Here is a 16,513-nt window from a genome sequence, read left to right as displayed (position 1 = left end):
AACGTTATACACAAAAACAGTAAACCTTTATTGTAAAGTAAAGAAGTCAATGTTCTCGAAAAGAAGCGTCAACATGAAGATGGCCACGGGCTACTTGCGTTTCCAGCCCACGCCTCTCGTCTTTCCCCTCTGCTTCCTTCCCTCCATTAACATTCATTCACTAATATAGGTCACGCCGCACATTTCCTGTGTGTACAACGCCGGTTAATCCCCCTGGAGGCGGGGCCGACACGGGACATTCCCCTTTGCGAGGACCGTAGACGGAAAAGGTCGAGGGCCGTGAACGAGTCTCTTCGGCAATCGGACCAAAAAAAAAAAAACGCAAACCAGCTCGTCTGGACTTGTTGCAAACTTTGTTAGAAGTCAGGAAATTGTCGCAGTGACGATCCAGGCGTGCTTTTGGAATGACGAGTCGGACGGAATTGAGCCGGAATCTATTTGACGTTCATAGAAATGTCCGTTCCATTTGAACTGGGAGGACTGGCAGCCAATTAGTTCAACGTTGGATCAGTGTTAGGTGGCCACATCTGGAACAACAATTACAAAAAGATCCATGCTGTACATATTATATGATATATTATTTTCGCTGGTCTGGTGGATGAGTGTTTAGCGAGTCAGCCTCGCAGTTCTGTGGTCGAGGGTTCGATCCTAGGTCACATGTTCTCAAAGGGATTGCGTGAGTTAGAAAAACATGCAAGGTAGGCTGCTTGAACACTTTAAATTGCCCCGTGATTGGTTGTTTGTCTCCTTGCCTCAGATTATGGGTGTTCCGTAGTTGCCTGGGATAGGCTCCAGCACCCCCGCGACCCGTGTGAGAATAAGCGTTCAGGAAACGAATGAAAAATCAAATTGAAAATGTTTGGGTTTTTTCCTGTGTGTGTGTAATTAGCATGGCAACATATTAGCATGACTGGTTATTAAACTAAATTTGAATTGGAAAAAATTGATATTTTCATACTGCCACTTAAAATTTGGAACGCCACAAAAAAACTGCCCCAAGCTGCTGTCTGGGTTTGGATGAACCATTTTGAGTCTTGTTATGATGCCCATGAAATCTCCGTGCATGGTGATTCAATTGAAGTAAGAAGAAAACCGTATTCCACGGTACTAAATACTGCCCAATCCAGATGGTCCAAAAAGGGAAAAAAACGAGTTCTAACTGGCGTGGTAGGAGAGTAAATCTGTTCCGTCTCGCGTTTGCTGTCGTGTTTATGTTGACGCCAAGCGAGGTGGGCGTTTTGCGACGGAAGGCGGCAAGCTGCGCAATCGCTAGCAGCCATTCATTTGCTTGCTTCGCCAAATTACGCCCATTAAAATGCAGACGAGAAATGATACATTTTTTTCGTTTTCTTTTTTTTTTGCAGAGTCGCCTCCTGAGAAGTCAGGGCACCGACGGAGCATGCCGGGCAGCCCGCCGGACAAAACTCCACCCACTATGGACGTCACGTCCGCCAGCAACGCTGCAGCGACGCCTTTTCGAGTGACCGTGAGTACTGTGAGTCCGTATATCGATATTTGTCGGCATGCTTTTGTTTTAAATCCGATTCACCTTGTTTTTGTGGGGAAAAAACGGATGGGCTCCAGCACCCCCCGCAACCCTTGTGCGAATAAACGCAACAGAAATGAATGAAGGTATATTAAAGTTGGATATCTTATGGAGCCACCAAAATTTGACAAAAGCATCCCCATTTTTTTTACAATTTACCCAAAACTAACAGATTGTGACCCCCAAAAGGCCCAAAATATAGAGAAAGTTACCCAAAATGTGCATAAGGAAATTCAAATTCAACTGGACGTGATCCCAAATCACGAAAGAATGACTTGTTGCTACCCGGAAATTAAGAAAAATCTTCTTAATTTAACAATTTCTCTAATAATTGAACAATCATTGGGTTTTCATCAGGATCTCACAGTGGTTCCGACACCCCCCCGGCTAAAATCCACGACCGGTCACAGCGGCTTAAGTCATTCCTTTTTTAATTGCATTTTTTGTATTTAGTTTTTTTACTAGGTCTACAATGTCTTGTGTGTCTTCTGTGTCTGTCTTGCTACTGCAACCAAGAATTTTCCCGAATATGGGATGAAATAAAGTTCTAACTTAACCTAACTTAACCTTACCTAAAAAGACTTTACTCCATCTACGCTTCATTTTGACGGACACATATTTGCTGCCATCTTGTGGTATCGCCGACCAATTTAAAACTTTTTGCGGAGTTCAATGTCATTTTTTAAAGTGCAGACCACCTCTGCTTCCGTCATCCTCTGGGTCTGGCATCCAGATGGACGCGATACGGCCTCGACTGCCTTTGATGATGTCCAAACGCGTCTTTTTGATGTTCAGCGCCCAGGGTTTGCGTTCGAGCGTGTCGGGGCAAGCCGGACGCCGATTCCGCTTTCATTCCTCGCCGCGTTACATCAAAGCCGGCCGGTTCAAGCCAGCGCATCCCATCCCGGCCTGCACGTATTAATGCACACGTGGTGTTTATCATTCCAATTTCACAACAATATGCAAAGTGCCACGTTTAATTCTGTCGACAAACAGGCGGTTAATTGTGCGTAAAATTCCGTGATGAGTCATCAATTTAAAGCTAATTAGTAATTAGTGGCGGATATTTGCATAAGTAAGAAATGAGCAGGGAGGCAAAGCAGAGGTGAAGTCTAAACACTGGAGAGTATACCTGGGGTATGCGGACATTTATTTATAAACCCACTGCAAATTAGAAGAATGCCCTTGAAAATGGCCCGCACAAGAAGCTTGAGTTTACCGTGAATGGTTGTCTGTTTCGTTATGCCCTGTGATTGGCTGGCCACTGCCTGTTGCCCGTAATGAACTGGGGTAGGCCTTATTATGAAAACAATACAAATGAATAATTAGGTTTTTAAAAAAAAACCTTTTTTTCCACCAAATTTGTATTTAAATGACATGATTTCCAATCACGTGATCAGATCATGGACATCCTGAACATGTAATTTGAACACTTTGCCTGCCATTGACAGTGATAGATGTCCATGAAAATAATACAAATGAATAATTAGGTTAAAAAAATAAAAATCCACCAAATTTTGAGTCAAATGACATGATTTCCAATCATGTGGTCCGATCATGGACACCCCAAACATAGTTTTTAACTCTTTGCCTGCCATTGACAGGTCGTCCACCAAATTTCGATCAGCAGATTTGATAGTCAACTTTAAAAAAGCAGTATTTATTGCCTTTAACTATTCGTAATTTATACACATCTGCATTGTAATGAACCTGTGAAACCTTATACAGGTGTCCTATAAAGCAATGGTGTATTTCTACTTTTAGCCAACAGCGATGGGGGCGGGGCCAGTCATTTCTTCTCATTCTCTCCTCGCGGAAAAGTCGGCGGTAACATCTGAAGTGCTCCTGAGCTAAATCTGTCAAAATGTTTTTCCGTCATCTCGTTGGTAGAGATGCTCGGCTCGGCAAAGAAGCGGCGCTGCATCTCCTTCACTTTCTTCAAAAGTTCTCATTCCTAAATACGAACAAAAATTAAATCACTCACGGTGAAAAACCATAGCATTGAATGTCAGTAAATGTCCGACAACATTCACAGGCTCAAAATCTAGCATAAACACCCCCGCTAAAAAACGAACAATATCCTAACGTAAAACATAAACATCTTAATCATCACGTTTTATTGATCAGTATTACAGTATTCAATGTGGTAGCATCAATTATTTCTCTCTACTTTTAATGTGATTTTTTTATTCCATCAACTGCATCATTCAACTGGCAGTCATTTTTGCAATCCATTTTTCATTTATCTTTCTATTTCTGTCCTCTATTCCTTGTCCATTTTCTCAGCATGATTCTTCCCCTCATTTCCATCCCCTCTTTTTTCTCCACTTGTTTCAGCCCCTTGACGAAAGCTAATTAAATGCACTTTGCAGCGCTACCCATCTAGCGTGGCGATGGCCTCCCCCGCCGGCGCCCCAGGGGTGCTCGTGGGGGTTAATGTAGGTGTCAGTCATCGGTTTAAAGCCATTGAAAGTTAGAGGATAGGATAATGACAGGTCATCATTGTCCATAGTCTGAAGGTAGATTTTGTTCGGGCGCTTTTTGACATCGAAAAACAGGAAGATGATAAGAAAATATCATGTCGGTAAAGCGATATCAGTGTCATAAAATGGCGCAATTGCGGTTTTCAGTGTCCTAAAGCATCGCAAAGTGTTGCCAGGTATTCGAATAATTTAGATTAATCTATTTTCAATGTCTGTCATGGTCAATGACAGCAAATGAAGACTTGTATTGGCCAATCAGATTGAGATGAATCTCATTAAACATCTTTTCATTTTAGATGTCTTTCCATGTCGGTTGGCAGCAAATGAATTAAGACTATTCATCAAGCAAATTGAGATTAATCTCATTGTGTGAGTTGAACATATTTGTGACCAAAATAGCTTTATTTTATCCACCTGGATTTCACGTTCAATTGTAGCCAATAAAATAAAACTTTTTGTGATGAGAAGAACGCTGATTAATCTCATCACCTATTAAAGATTAATCACTAACTACAAATGAGTTAAGATTGTCAGCGATCACATTAATTGAGATTAATCTCATTGTGCATCTATGAGTTAAACATATTTGTGACCAAAATAGCGTTATCTCATTCACCTGGATTTCACGTTCAATTGTAGCCAATAAGATAAAACTTTTTGTGATGAGAAGAAGGCTGATTAATCTCATCACCTATTAAAGATCAATCACTGAATTAAGACTGTCAGCCATCACATTAATTGAGATTAATCTCATCAACGACTGGAAGTCCACCTGGATTTCACGTTGAATTGTAGCCAATAAGATAAAACTTTTGGTGATGAGAAGAAAGCTGATTAATCTCATCACCTATTAAAGATCAATCACTAGCTACAAATGAGTTAAGACTGTCAGCCATCACGTTAATTGAGATTAATCTCATCAACGACTGGGAGTCCACCTGGATTTCACGTTCAATTGTAGCCAATAAGATAAAACTTTTTGTGATGAGAAGAACGCTGATTAATCTCATCACCTATTAAAGATCAATCACTAACTACAAATGATTTAAAACTGTCAGCGATCACATCAACCGAGATTAATCTCATCAACCAATGGGAGTCATGCTGACGTCGTCAACCGCAAAAATACTACAACGTCGACAAGGCGTCTCCAAAAGTTCGAGCCACCTGTCATAACGTTGCGCTCTAATTACCTCCCGAGGCGACCTATCTCCAAGGCGACCGTGACAAATCAAGATCGTTTGACTGCCATGTAACAACACCAAAAAAAAAGAGAAAATATGCAAGCAGAGACAAAACAAGGCAGCGGTGAGACCAAACACGACCTGACGGCGAGGCGAAGACCTCTCAAAATGCAGGAAAAACATGTCGCTTTGCATTTTGAAAGCCACATTTTTTTTAGCATTTGACATTTGTAGGACTAACGACTGCTAACCGCATTCGTTAACAAACGGCGGGCGACAAATTGCAAAATTTGAGAGGTGTTTTGATCTACTCCAGGACCAAAAATAGTCATCCGTTGCACACGCTTACATAAACGTGCTACATTTAATTAGCGCTGGCATCACTTGGCGCTCCGCAATCATCCTTTTTTTTTTTAACCCACCCCGCTTCACTCGCCAAATAAAAGCGGGCGCCTCGTGTCTCGGGTAACGTTGGCGGCGTCCCGGCAGTTTGTTTTATTTTTTATATATTTTTTTAATATTCTTCCCGTTCCAAATGCCGGCTGACAGTTGCCATGACGACGGGCGGGCGCTTGGGGAGCGCGATTGCAGATGTTGGCCGTGGTGAAAGCCAACGTGTTCGAAGAAAGGCAGGGGGGATAAAAGAAGGGAAGGGAAATTAGCCCCCCAATTACTGTGTTTGAATAGTAACCAGTTTGGGCGAGATGGTGATGACATTAGCCGGGAAGTACAACATGCAATCAGCCAATAATGGAGATGGCGGCCACTTGATCAGCATCCATTTTGTGTCCTATTTACATTCTTAACTCGCTGCCAGAGACGATAATAAACGTCTCATCCAGTATTTCGCAACCTTTTTTGAGCTGCGAAACACTTTTTGCATTGAAAAAATCTCAAGGAACACCACCGACTGAAAATCTAATTTAAAATTCTATTGCTTATATTAAAAATATAGTCGTTCTCATAAAGTTTTATCAACAGGAATCATATAAAGCCCAAAAAGTATTCCAATATCTTCTTTTACACTGACCTAATAGCATCAAAAGTTGTTGTCTACGGACCCCAAACAATTTCTGGTTTACGTAATGTAAAAATAAGTAATGTTACTGCAGTTTTATTCTCATAATTGAATGACTTTTCCTTCCAATATTTCTCAAACCTCTTAATATGATGGCCTTGAAACCAAACAACTTCCGTTTTATGTAACGTAAAAACAACAGAGCAACTTAAATTTCGTAACATGACAACTTTTTTATTACGTCAATCAATAACATTACGCAAAAAGAAGTTTTGTGGTTACGCGTGAAACCACTTCTGCTTCACGTTACCTAAAAATAAGCAACAAAATACACTTAAACTTCAACATCTTACAATTTGAATCTTGTAATAGTACAATCTATGATGTCAATTTCAATTTTAATCTCCTAGTATTCCGATTTTAATCATAACATTAGGAATATTACAATTTATGAACAACTTGTATGTTAAAAACTCAGATTTGAATACAATAGCCATAACTGACCTTGAATCAGACATTTTATAACTGTTTTTTTAATCTATCAGGGCTTCCTGAGTCGGCGGCTGAAGGGTTCCATCAAACGTACCAAAAGTCAACCCAAGCTGGACCGCAACTCCAGCTTCAGACACATCCTGCCGGGTTTCAGGAACCTGGACAATGACAGGTACGCACTCGGGGTTAAAATCTGAGAATTGCTGTTGTCAATTGTGCCTAAAATACTGGGGACCATTTGTGCTATTTGAGGGGATCAGCAGCTAAAAATCCAGACATTTTGACGTGTGGCGTTTGTTCATTTGCCTCCCTTACGTGATGAGAAAAATCACCGAGATGGGTTCACCCACCCACGCTGGGAAATGGGACACTTGCAAAATGGGAGGCAGCGTTACCCCGCTGGGTGACAATTGCACTCGTCGGGGTGATGAAATGTGAGAGGACAGATGGAGGGAATTTCATAACTAGGCAAAAAAAAATGTCGCTGTTTTGTGGATACGTCGGGCATTTGATGCCTCATAATGTGCTTATTCATGCAAACGACCTGGCCTTTCGGGGTGTTTTTTTTAATTCCCTGAACTCCCACTAGGCGGACTCGAGAGAGAGATTCAAAAATGATGAAAATCCAAGGTCAAAAATTGTATGTAATATTTGCTTCACTGAAACACATTTTTTGATATCGAAAAAATCATAAATTTCATCCCCAAATATATTTAAAAATTCTATACCCCATATTTGTAATGGTATACAACATGCAAAACAAAAATCTGTCCTTATTTAAAACCACATCAAATGTTTCTTCATTTTCTATTTATAGAATACAGAATTTATCATATCAATAAATAACACCTTTTTTAGCATTAGTTTTCTGGATGCACAGAACACATAAATAAACATATTTTTAAAAAAAATTCTTCCAGAAACCGCATTCCACTCCATTAAGGATTTATATTTCTCAAAAAACATAAAAAATGCACAAAGTATTCCTCAAAAAAGGCGTCTTTTTTATGGAAACCTTGTTTTACCTCCGTTATACATGTTCGCCACCGTGTAGTTAGTTTTATTCCATTTTTTTGGGCCTGGAACAAATTCCTACTGCGTCAGATTGCAATTTGCTGTCTCTCTCTTTGCCAAGCTATCGGAGCGTTGCCATGTTGTTTCTGACGTGGAGCGAGCGGCACACCAATCAAGCATTTCTCCAGGCGCCGCGTTATTATGCAAAGGGGATAATATTTGTTTGTCGGCTCTGCAGCAGTTGATTGGAACTCATTTCGGCTTTGATGTGATTGGGCGCCTGCGTCGACTCAAGCTCCCTGGGGATTTCTTTCCTTTTCCCCGTCACTTTGAAAACTAAAACTCGCCCACCCGCAAATGATCAATAAAAATGTGCGCATATAATAGGACTTTGTGATAGGTTAGGAAAAGGGAGCAATGGTCAGGTGTCCCGTGAACAATGTCATACGCTGTCATATTCCGAGAGAAAAATTGTAATATTATGAGATTGAAATTGAAATATGACGAACAATGAGTCTATATTGTAATATTGCAAGATTCAAATGGTGATATTGCAAAATTTAAAGTCGTTTTGTTGCTTATTTTTAATGTAACGTGAACCGAAAAGCACATCCATCCGGAAATATCCAATAAAGTGATGACATTTGGAGTTATTAAAATTGCGGTAAACACACTCCAGGTGCTGTGACCGCAATATGCAGGACTGAAGCGCCCCCAAATCCTGATTAATCTGTCAATGCCCCCCGAGTCTTATTGTCATATTTTATACCATGACTTGGGAATATTGAGAAAGCAAAAATGCAGATTTCATACACATCACCGTGTATCGTTTTGCAAACGTTTAAAGCATACCATTATTTAATTATCAATGAAGATAGCATAGATTGTATTCATCCATTCATTTATCCTCCGGGTTGTTAAAAACATTTCGATGAAGCTAGATTTTTAGCAGTCTTTGAAGAGTGGTACTCAGTTCCCTTTGAAAATCTAAAAAAAAAATATTGGATAATGATAATTAATCTGGGAACTGGAAAGGTCAGCAGTGATTATTCACTCTTTTATTAGAAATGCAAAAAATTAGCTTTCTTCAACAAACCCATGTTACAGTTTTTATGAACATCAAAGAGCTAAAGTGTTTGTATTTGTTATTTTCCGGGAACATCAAAGACCATTTAGTCATAAAACGCATTTTCAGACATAACATCATAACATTTTTTTTTCAATCTATCCACAATATCTGCTGGTGAAGCAATTTTGTAAAGATCAAAAATAACCTTCAAATACCCTACCTAACATGCAGTATTTTTTGCGCAGTTATTTTACTCATTTCTCTTCCACCCCCTACCACAAGATGGGGGCAGTGTAATTACACAAATAATGTAAATTTAACAAGAAATGAAGAATGAAAACAGGATATATTTTCACCCAATCCAGATTTTGCAAGATTAATAACCCCCAGGATTTTTTTTTATAATATTGTGCCTTTGGCCTACTGAAAATAGGACTTGTTTTGATGTAGATTGTGATATGTTAAATATCCAAATATGGTTATTGATCATCACATACTGTAATTTCACATTTATTGTACACATACCCATAATTCCCTTTCCAAATCTTATTTTCTTTTATTATTCTTGCCTGCTCAAAAACTGAATTATGAAATCAGTCATCTAGCTTAGACGTTTGTGTTACAGATATGAGATGCATTGACGACACTTTACATCACAGGTGTCAAAGTGGCGGCCCGGGGGCCAAATCTGGCCCGCCGCATCATTTTGTGTGGCCCGGTAAATTAAATCATGAGTGCCGACTTTCTGTTTTAGGATCAAATTGAAATGAAGATTATAGATGTATATTAAATTTCCTGATTTTCCCCCTTTTAAATCAATAATTATAATTTTTTAATCCATTTTTCTGTGTTTTTAGTTCAAAAATCATTTTGTAAAATCTAAAAATATATTTTAAAAAAGCTAAAATAAACATTGTTTTAGATCTATAAAAAACTGAATATTCAGGGCTTTTAATCCAGTTCTTTTAATCCATTTATACAAAAAAAATCTAAATATTATATCTAAAATGGTCCGACCCACATGAAATTGAGTTTGACACCCTTGACGTAGATTGTGATATGTTAAAAATCTAAATGTGGTTATTGATCATTACATACTGTAATTCCCTTTCCAAATCTTATTTTCTTTTATTATTCTTGCCCGCTCAAAAACGGAATTATTAACCACGTTGTGAAATAGTCATCTAGTTTAGACGTTGGTGTTACAGATGTGCGATGCATTGAAGTTATCAACTTCACATGGTTGATAACTTTTATCATCGCCAGTGATTCCGACAGCGCTTCCAAAATTGTGGATTCACGATATAAGGATGTAGTAGAGATGGAGTCATAGCGGAATCGGAACGCACTCTTTCATCACCATCATTAAAATGTGAAAAGACACCATATCGGCATCGCAGCCTTCAGAAGCGCGATGGGGGCTGTTGTCGTGATGGAGCATTTATTAAGCTTCAAACGGCGTTTTTATCTCTCATCCTTCCCCTTCCGGAGCCCCATGTCTTTTTAACCGTCCTTTTAAATTTGTACTTTCCGACAAGTGACTTTAAAGGAAAAAAAAATAAAAAACACAGAAAGTTATGGCTTGAGTGCTACTACGAGAGAACGGATCCATTTTGAAGTAATTGGTCTATAAAATAAGATTTGTTATTTATTCATTATCCAATGCCAAAAACGGGCGCTATTTATTTATTATTTACGACAAATACGGTGGTGTATTTGTTCATTTAATTATACTAGTGAGAGGGTAGCCTCTGATTTTTGAATGAAATTAAAGCCTTTACAGCTTATTGCAGAGCCGGCGATTTGCAGCTTTCATTTTCTTAAGTTATGCATTTATTTTATGCTATTACAATAAATAGTCTTGAATACACTTTAGCCCTGTTTTAACACTAAGAGGCCGTTTGTTAGCAGAAACCCTTTCAAGTTTTATTTATTCTTTTAAATTATTTCTTGTGCCCCCACATTCCCTCATAGCCCGGTTTATAAAGTCAGTATTTTCCTTAAAAAAATAATACTGTTGTCATTGTTGGGATACCATGTGTCTCCACTTGGACTGCTATCTTGTCATAATCTTTACCTGTCAACGTATACGTTTTCCCGTATTTTATACTTTTTTTGATCATTTCAAATTGTGTACGCCGTATAACAACTACGGGAATGTTTTAAGTACGTTTTTTTTGTAAAACCAATCTCGTTTGACCCATTTCGGCTCTAAACCAGATCGTCTCGGTCACTGGTAGCACATGAAAACATTATTGTCAACTCCTAATATTGTCTCGCTTTAAGCATGATATCCACATTCCTCTTTTACATGTCCGTATATTAATATATAGCGTGTCAGCAAGCAATGTACCCAGACAGTCAAGGTGTCAGCGTCATACAGTACAGTATACATGTTCCGTATTAACCAATGGCAGTCTATCTTTGCATTTTTGGCAATATTAACTTATGCAAGAAGACTTTAAATCGATGTCCTGGATAACCATGAAGCAACCTTAGTCGTCTTCCTCTTGCTAAATTGCCCAAAGCTGCACTATCATGGCACAAAGTGGTACTACACTAACAGACACAACTTCAAATTGGGTCTAGCCTTTAAACTACGTATGAAACGCCATATGAATCACTCAAAAATATAGCGTGTGTCCCAATGATTTAACAAGATGCGTATTGTATTTTATTTGAGCTCCTCCCATTGCTGCTTGCATTGTGTTGGTGTGCATGCCCGTACTGTTTGTCCAGAAAAGAATGGGTGGGTGATGTCATGTTTGATGACATCATTCAGCACGGACGTGCAGGGAGTGGAGATTAGCAGGGCCAGAGATTTTGCCCGTAACTGCCTTTCGTCCGCCGGTGGTGCTTCTACAAATAGCCACTGTTCACTTAGTTGGGGTTTTTTCACTCAACTTTTCAAATTGGATCTCGATACTTAGATTCTATTGAATTTAAATAACAACAGCTGACTGCAGAGGGGGGGAATTGACAGTTGACAGGACAAAGAACACCAGTAGAGGGGGGTGCTTGGGGGCAGTTCTAGTATGCTAGCCCATAGACGTGGATTTATAGATTTTAATACCATTTTGCAATGGCGGAACATTTGGCATTGATTAACAGAAAAGTACATTATAGAAGGAACGTTAGTTGTGGAGTCTAGCTATTTCATGGTAAAGAGCAAGTTTGTTCTAGTTCTAGTTTGTGCTTTTCTGTGGCATGTTTAGACCGTTTTGGGTCTTTAAATCAGGTGGTCCGTGCGATTGGCTGGGTGTTTCCCACCTGGTGCCCAGAGTTGGCTAGGTTAGGCTCCAGGAATTGTGTCATTTTGTCATACTGTTGGTGGGCTGGTGGGCTTTTAAGGGGGAGATAAATAAAGCATTCTGCATTTAAAAGCATACACTTATGAGCTCACCTTGCGTCGCCACATCCAATATGGTGCAAACGTTCAATCCGGTGCACAAAAAGGCATCTCTGCGTATTCGTCTATGAGCTGGCCTGCGCCACACGTATAGCCATGTGATAGAAACACACCACGCCTCCCCCTTTTTGCCTCCCAGCCTGCCCGTACACCACATCCAGGCTCCTCCCTGCACGAGGAGACAGCGATGGGGAGGCGCAGTCAATCACTGACAAGAGAAGGGAGAGGTTGAGTCCAACGAGAGGACAAAAGAGAAACCAACGCCGCCGGAATCTAAGCCGGGGGAAGCGGGGCATGTTGAACGCGGGACTGGGGGGGGAGTCGTGGTAGCTCTTCGGCCGGGTAAGGAAGCGCCAGGGAGGAGGAAGTCGAGCAACAAGAGGGGGGAGGACGGACAAACAAAAAAAAGCATCCATTCCTCCCTCACGGGGGTTCTTCTTCTTCTTCTTCTTCTCCACCTCCCCCTGTCTCTCTCGCTCTCCCTTTTTCTGCAACCTTCCTTCCTCTTGTCCAGCCTCGCAGTGGCTCGCTCTTGGAATTCTAACGATGCCTGGTGAGTTTCATCCCGTCGCTTTGCCTGCTTTTGAGTCTTTTTTTTTAAAGGGAGGTACTGCATTCTGTCTGTGTCAATATTATATAATTCCCAAGAGGCCTTCTTTCCAAGGGAAGGATTGTTTTTAATTGAAGTCGAGTCTGAAAGGCATTTGACTGCAGCTGATAAGGGCTCGCTATCCGTTCCTGCGGTGGTGCTAGCGGGCCGAGAGGCACGGCACGTCACCTTGTGTCCGTAGGGAAGATTTTACAAGTGTTTGTCTTTGTGGTTTGTCAAGGTTTTCTCTGGGTACCGACGATGAGTCACTCTAACATTTATAGATTGCCATCTTCCGATTTTTATTTAGAGACAACTTTTGACTCTTCTAGTCATCATACCGGACCAAAACCACCAATATTCTGTCCTTAGTTATTAGGTCAGGCATGGCCAACGAGACCATAAGATCGAAAGACTTGAGTATTCTGGTTGAGAGTCAGTAAAATTACTCTTTCGTTCAGAATTTCCATGAAATCGTCTAAAGGTTTGACCCAGAACTCAACGAAATGAGACATTTTCCCCCTTAGCCGGACAGAGTACACTTAAGGCGTCAATGTCTCGTCCTTAGAAATGTGGTCCTCTAAAGAAGACCATAATCCTGAGAGACGTTCTAATGTGTAGTTGCCTTTTGTGATGACGCTACCGTCTTCCATACAGCAAAAATAATCACCCTACGAAACTAGACAAAGTGACGCAATTACATCATACTCATGCAAACCACATGAAGTTGTGCCTACAAACAGATGCTACTTGAGAGAACTGCCACAAACAAACCAAAGTCTAAAAAGGCTTTTTTATTACCTCCTGTTTTGGTTTGGACATTTTTTTTATAACTAGTACCCAATGCTTTTCTGTTCCTAGAACAATTGCACATTTCTTTAATCCAGTCTGTTCAAGTCACAGGTGTCTACAATTCCCTTTTTTCTAACACAAAACACCTTCTAGTAGACATTCCAAAGCTGTCAGAATCACAAATTAGCAACCCGCCTCTTCAAAAATGCTCCTTCTGGGCACCTTGTCAACGAAACACCCTATATAAATATACATGAATCTGCAGGAGTAAACCTTGAGTCTAAAGGTCGAGCTCCTTTCGTTCCGGCCAAGCTGAGTGGCTGACTCCTTATCTCCGATTACCGTGTACGCCTTGTTGTGTCTCAGTCCATTCCAACTTGGAATCGGGGTGAAGGAAGACGACGGTGCAGTCGTCCGTGTAAAGGCGGGAGTAATTGCTTGTAAGGTTCTTTTATGCTGTAATGGAATAGTTGCTATAACAGGCAGCGTGCCGCAAATGTGCCGCCGATTTACTTGCAGAACTGTTTGCACTCTAGTCTTTATGGGAGTGAAGTATATTCAGGCTAAAACAACGATATTTCGTGGATAGATCAGGCTGTTTTTGTTTTTAAATTGACTTCTGATATTTAATCTCAGTTGGTTGATGGTCTTGGCTGGTTTTGCATGTGGGTCCAATCCAATCTCAATTCATTCCTAAGTTGTTTTTAGGGGTTTTGAAGTCGATATTTAATCATGAAGGATCTTCCCAAACCGAACACGAACGGAATTAAGGACCCGGTGAATGTGATTGAGTCCAAGGACTTTTTAACAAGTCATCTCTTTGCATTGATTCCCGTGGAAGCTAGCATTTGTGTCAGGCTATTTGTATGCAGCACGCCCCTCTGCACCCCCCTCCCCCTTTTCTCTCTTCACTGCCAGCCTCGGGGTGAGGGGGTGGCGGGGCGCGTGAGAAAATGCTTGTATGCACATGAATGGATGTGTACAAGCTAAACGCTTACATGGCGTCCTTAGTCGGACACGGGGATGTGATGCGATCGCGTCTCACGTTGGGGGAGGGATGGGGACCACGGAAAAGCGGGACGGTAAATGAGGATGGCGATGAGATGCGAGTGACAAAGCAAAAAAAAAAAACGAAGGCGAGGCACACAAAGCAGCGATTCCATCGCGACAGTTTTCGGTCTGCCTGACCGGTGTGGTTATGCAACCCCGTCCTCTAGGTTTATGCTATGTACTGTTTATAATTGGGTTGAGGATGGATACAACATTTTTTTTTATAAACTAGAGCCTGGCCCAATCGTCTCTGTGCGAGAAAGACTAGGGATGTTCTGGATTGGTGTTTAGCCAATCACAGTCTGAAGACCATGTAGAAAAAAAATTGCATTCACATACTGTATACAACAATGGATTGTTTAGACTAAGATGGTTTGGGGTTGGACTGGTTTCCTGGTTTCAAACCTTTGGCAATTAGGTATCGTATGACCATGGATTGGTCGCCAGTGAACCTCTATTCGAGCCGTAAAACATTTGAAAATATCACAAACGAATAGCTGAAAGTGAAGGAAACGTGTTCCTACAGTGCCGATTGATCCCATTGATCAGGTTCTTTCTGGATAAGCAACTGGACACCAGAATTGCAGTGACTATACTGATTGAACGTATTGATAAGTGCTACGCAGGGGTGTTAAGTGATTTTATTTTTCGTCCTGCATAGAATCCTCCGAGTATTAAATGTCATTTTAGGGCTCATTTGACCTTCAATGCTTGCAGATTAGGAGATGGCTAGATATTTGTTTTTATCTGGGTTAAAGACTATGTAGAACAGTTGATACTTTCTCGTTGGTTTGCGATTTTCTTCCATGCCGTTCAGGTGAAGCAGTCGAGCCGTATGTTAGATTTGGCAAATTGGATGAAGCAGTATGTGAACCACTACAGTTCCATGACTTAGCTTTTAATATTGTGACGTTTTACAATTTAACCCCAATGTCATTTTCCCACTTCCTATCCCCCCGCCACAATATCCTCGCCCCCATTTAATCCTCCCAGCAGCTGCACGCCAAACAAGCACTGTGTAATCTATGACATCATCACAGAACGGGATGGAATGAGGAAATCCCCCTCACAACACAACACAACACCCTTCTTAAATTGCGGGCCTGTGTAGTTAACCATTAACCAGCCACTCTTCCACGCCAACGTTTGTTTACCGACAACTCCAGAAAGCTGTAATTCGTTTTTGCTTGGTTCTCCGGACATGTTTTCCCTGTCTGTTTCCTGCTGTGGCGGAACTATGGAGGGAGGGGCCCCACTTCCTGCCAGGCTGCCTCGCGCTCCATATATGTCCTTGAGATCCACTGGCGCGCAGCGAACAGCTTTTCTAGGACCAGTTAAAAAAAAAGAAAACTTTCGGACTCAGTTTCAGTTTGATTTATTTAATATGGGACAGCACATATTAATGAAAATATTTATATTCATGTTAATGGAGGTATATATGTAAGATTGTAGAACATAAATGATGACACCTACTAGACACACACACGTAGCGCAGTTTTACACAACATTGTGATTGCAATTTTGTTTGTCTAACAGCCAGGCTTTAAGATGATTGGCCAAGAGGTTCAGAGACGGGAATTCACGTATGTCAATTGGTATTGAGTTCCAGGTATGAAGAGACAAGGTGCTTGGGCTAATTTAGCACTCTTTTTGAACGGAACTACACAGTCACCTCTAGAGCCAGCCCTTGTTAATGTATTGGAATTTTTTTGTACAAAATCTTTCAGTGAAGGAGGAGCTTTGTGTTGGAAGATTTTGTAAACTAAGGTGGCATCTGCATATTTAACAGTATTCTACATTTTTCTGTACTTTCCCCTGTGAGCAATTTTGTGTGAAAAGCATAAACATGGAAAAACAGGCAAACATC

At 40.7% G+C, this 16,513-nt stretch overlaps 1 protein-coding gene across 10 annotated transcripts in view; it reads left to right on the top strand.

Moving 5' to 3' along the window:
- The window catches only part of dab2ipb (DAB2 interacting protein b), a 59,992-nt gene that overhangs the window by 19,707 nt on the left and 23,772 nt on the right, over positions 1-16,513 (top strand). For 5 of the 10 annotated variants that reach the window (XM_077623365.1, XM_077623367.1, XM_077623370.1 and 2 more), the window contains 2 exons: positions 1,365-1,495; positions 6,777-6,895. In XM_077623365.1, coding sequence (XP_077479491.1) covers positions 1,365-1,495; positions 6,777-6,895 — 250 coding nt within the window. Of the gene's footprint in view, positions 1-1,364; positions 1,496-6,776; positions 6,896-12,402; positions 12,769-16,513 lie in introns of those variants that run through there. The other 5 variants (XM_077623366.1, XM_077623368.1, XM_077623371.1 and 2 more) reach the window with 2 other exon arrangements.

The sequence above is a fragment of the Stigmatopora argus genome, chromosome 16 (genome assembly GCF_051989625.1).
Source record: "Stigmatopora argus isolate UIUO_Sarg chromosome 16, RoL_Sarg_1.0, whole genome shotgun sequence".
Taxonomy (NCBI): Eukaryota; Metazoa; Chordata; class Actinopteri; order Syngnathiformes; family Syngnathidae; genus Stigmatopora; species Stigmatopora argus.
Note: the sequence above shows the minus strand (reverse complement) of the source record. Positions and strands in the feature narration are given on the sequence as shown.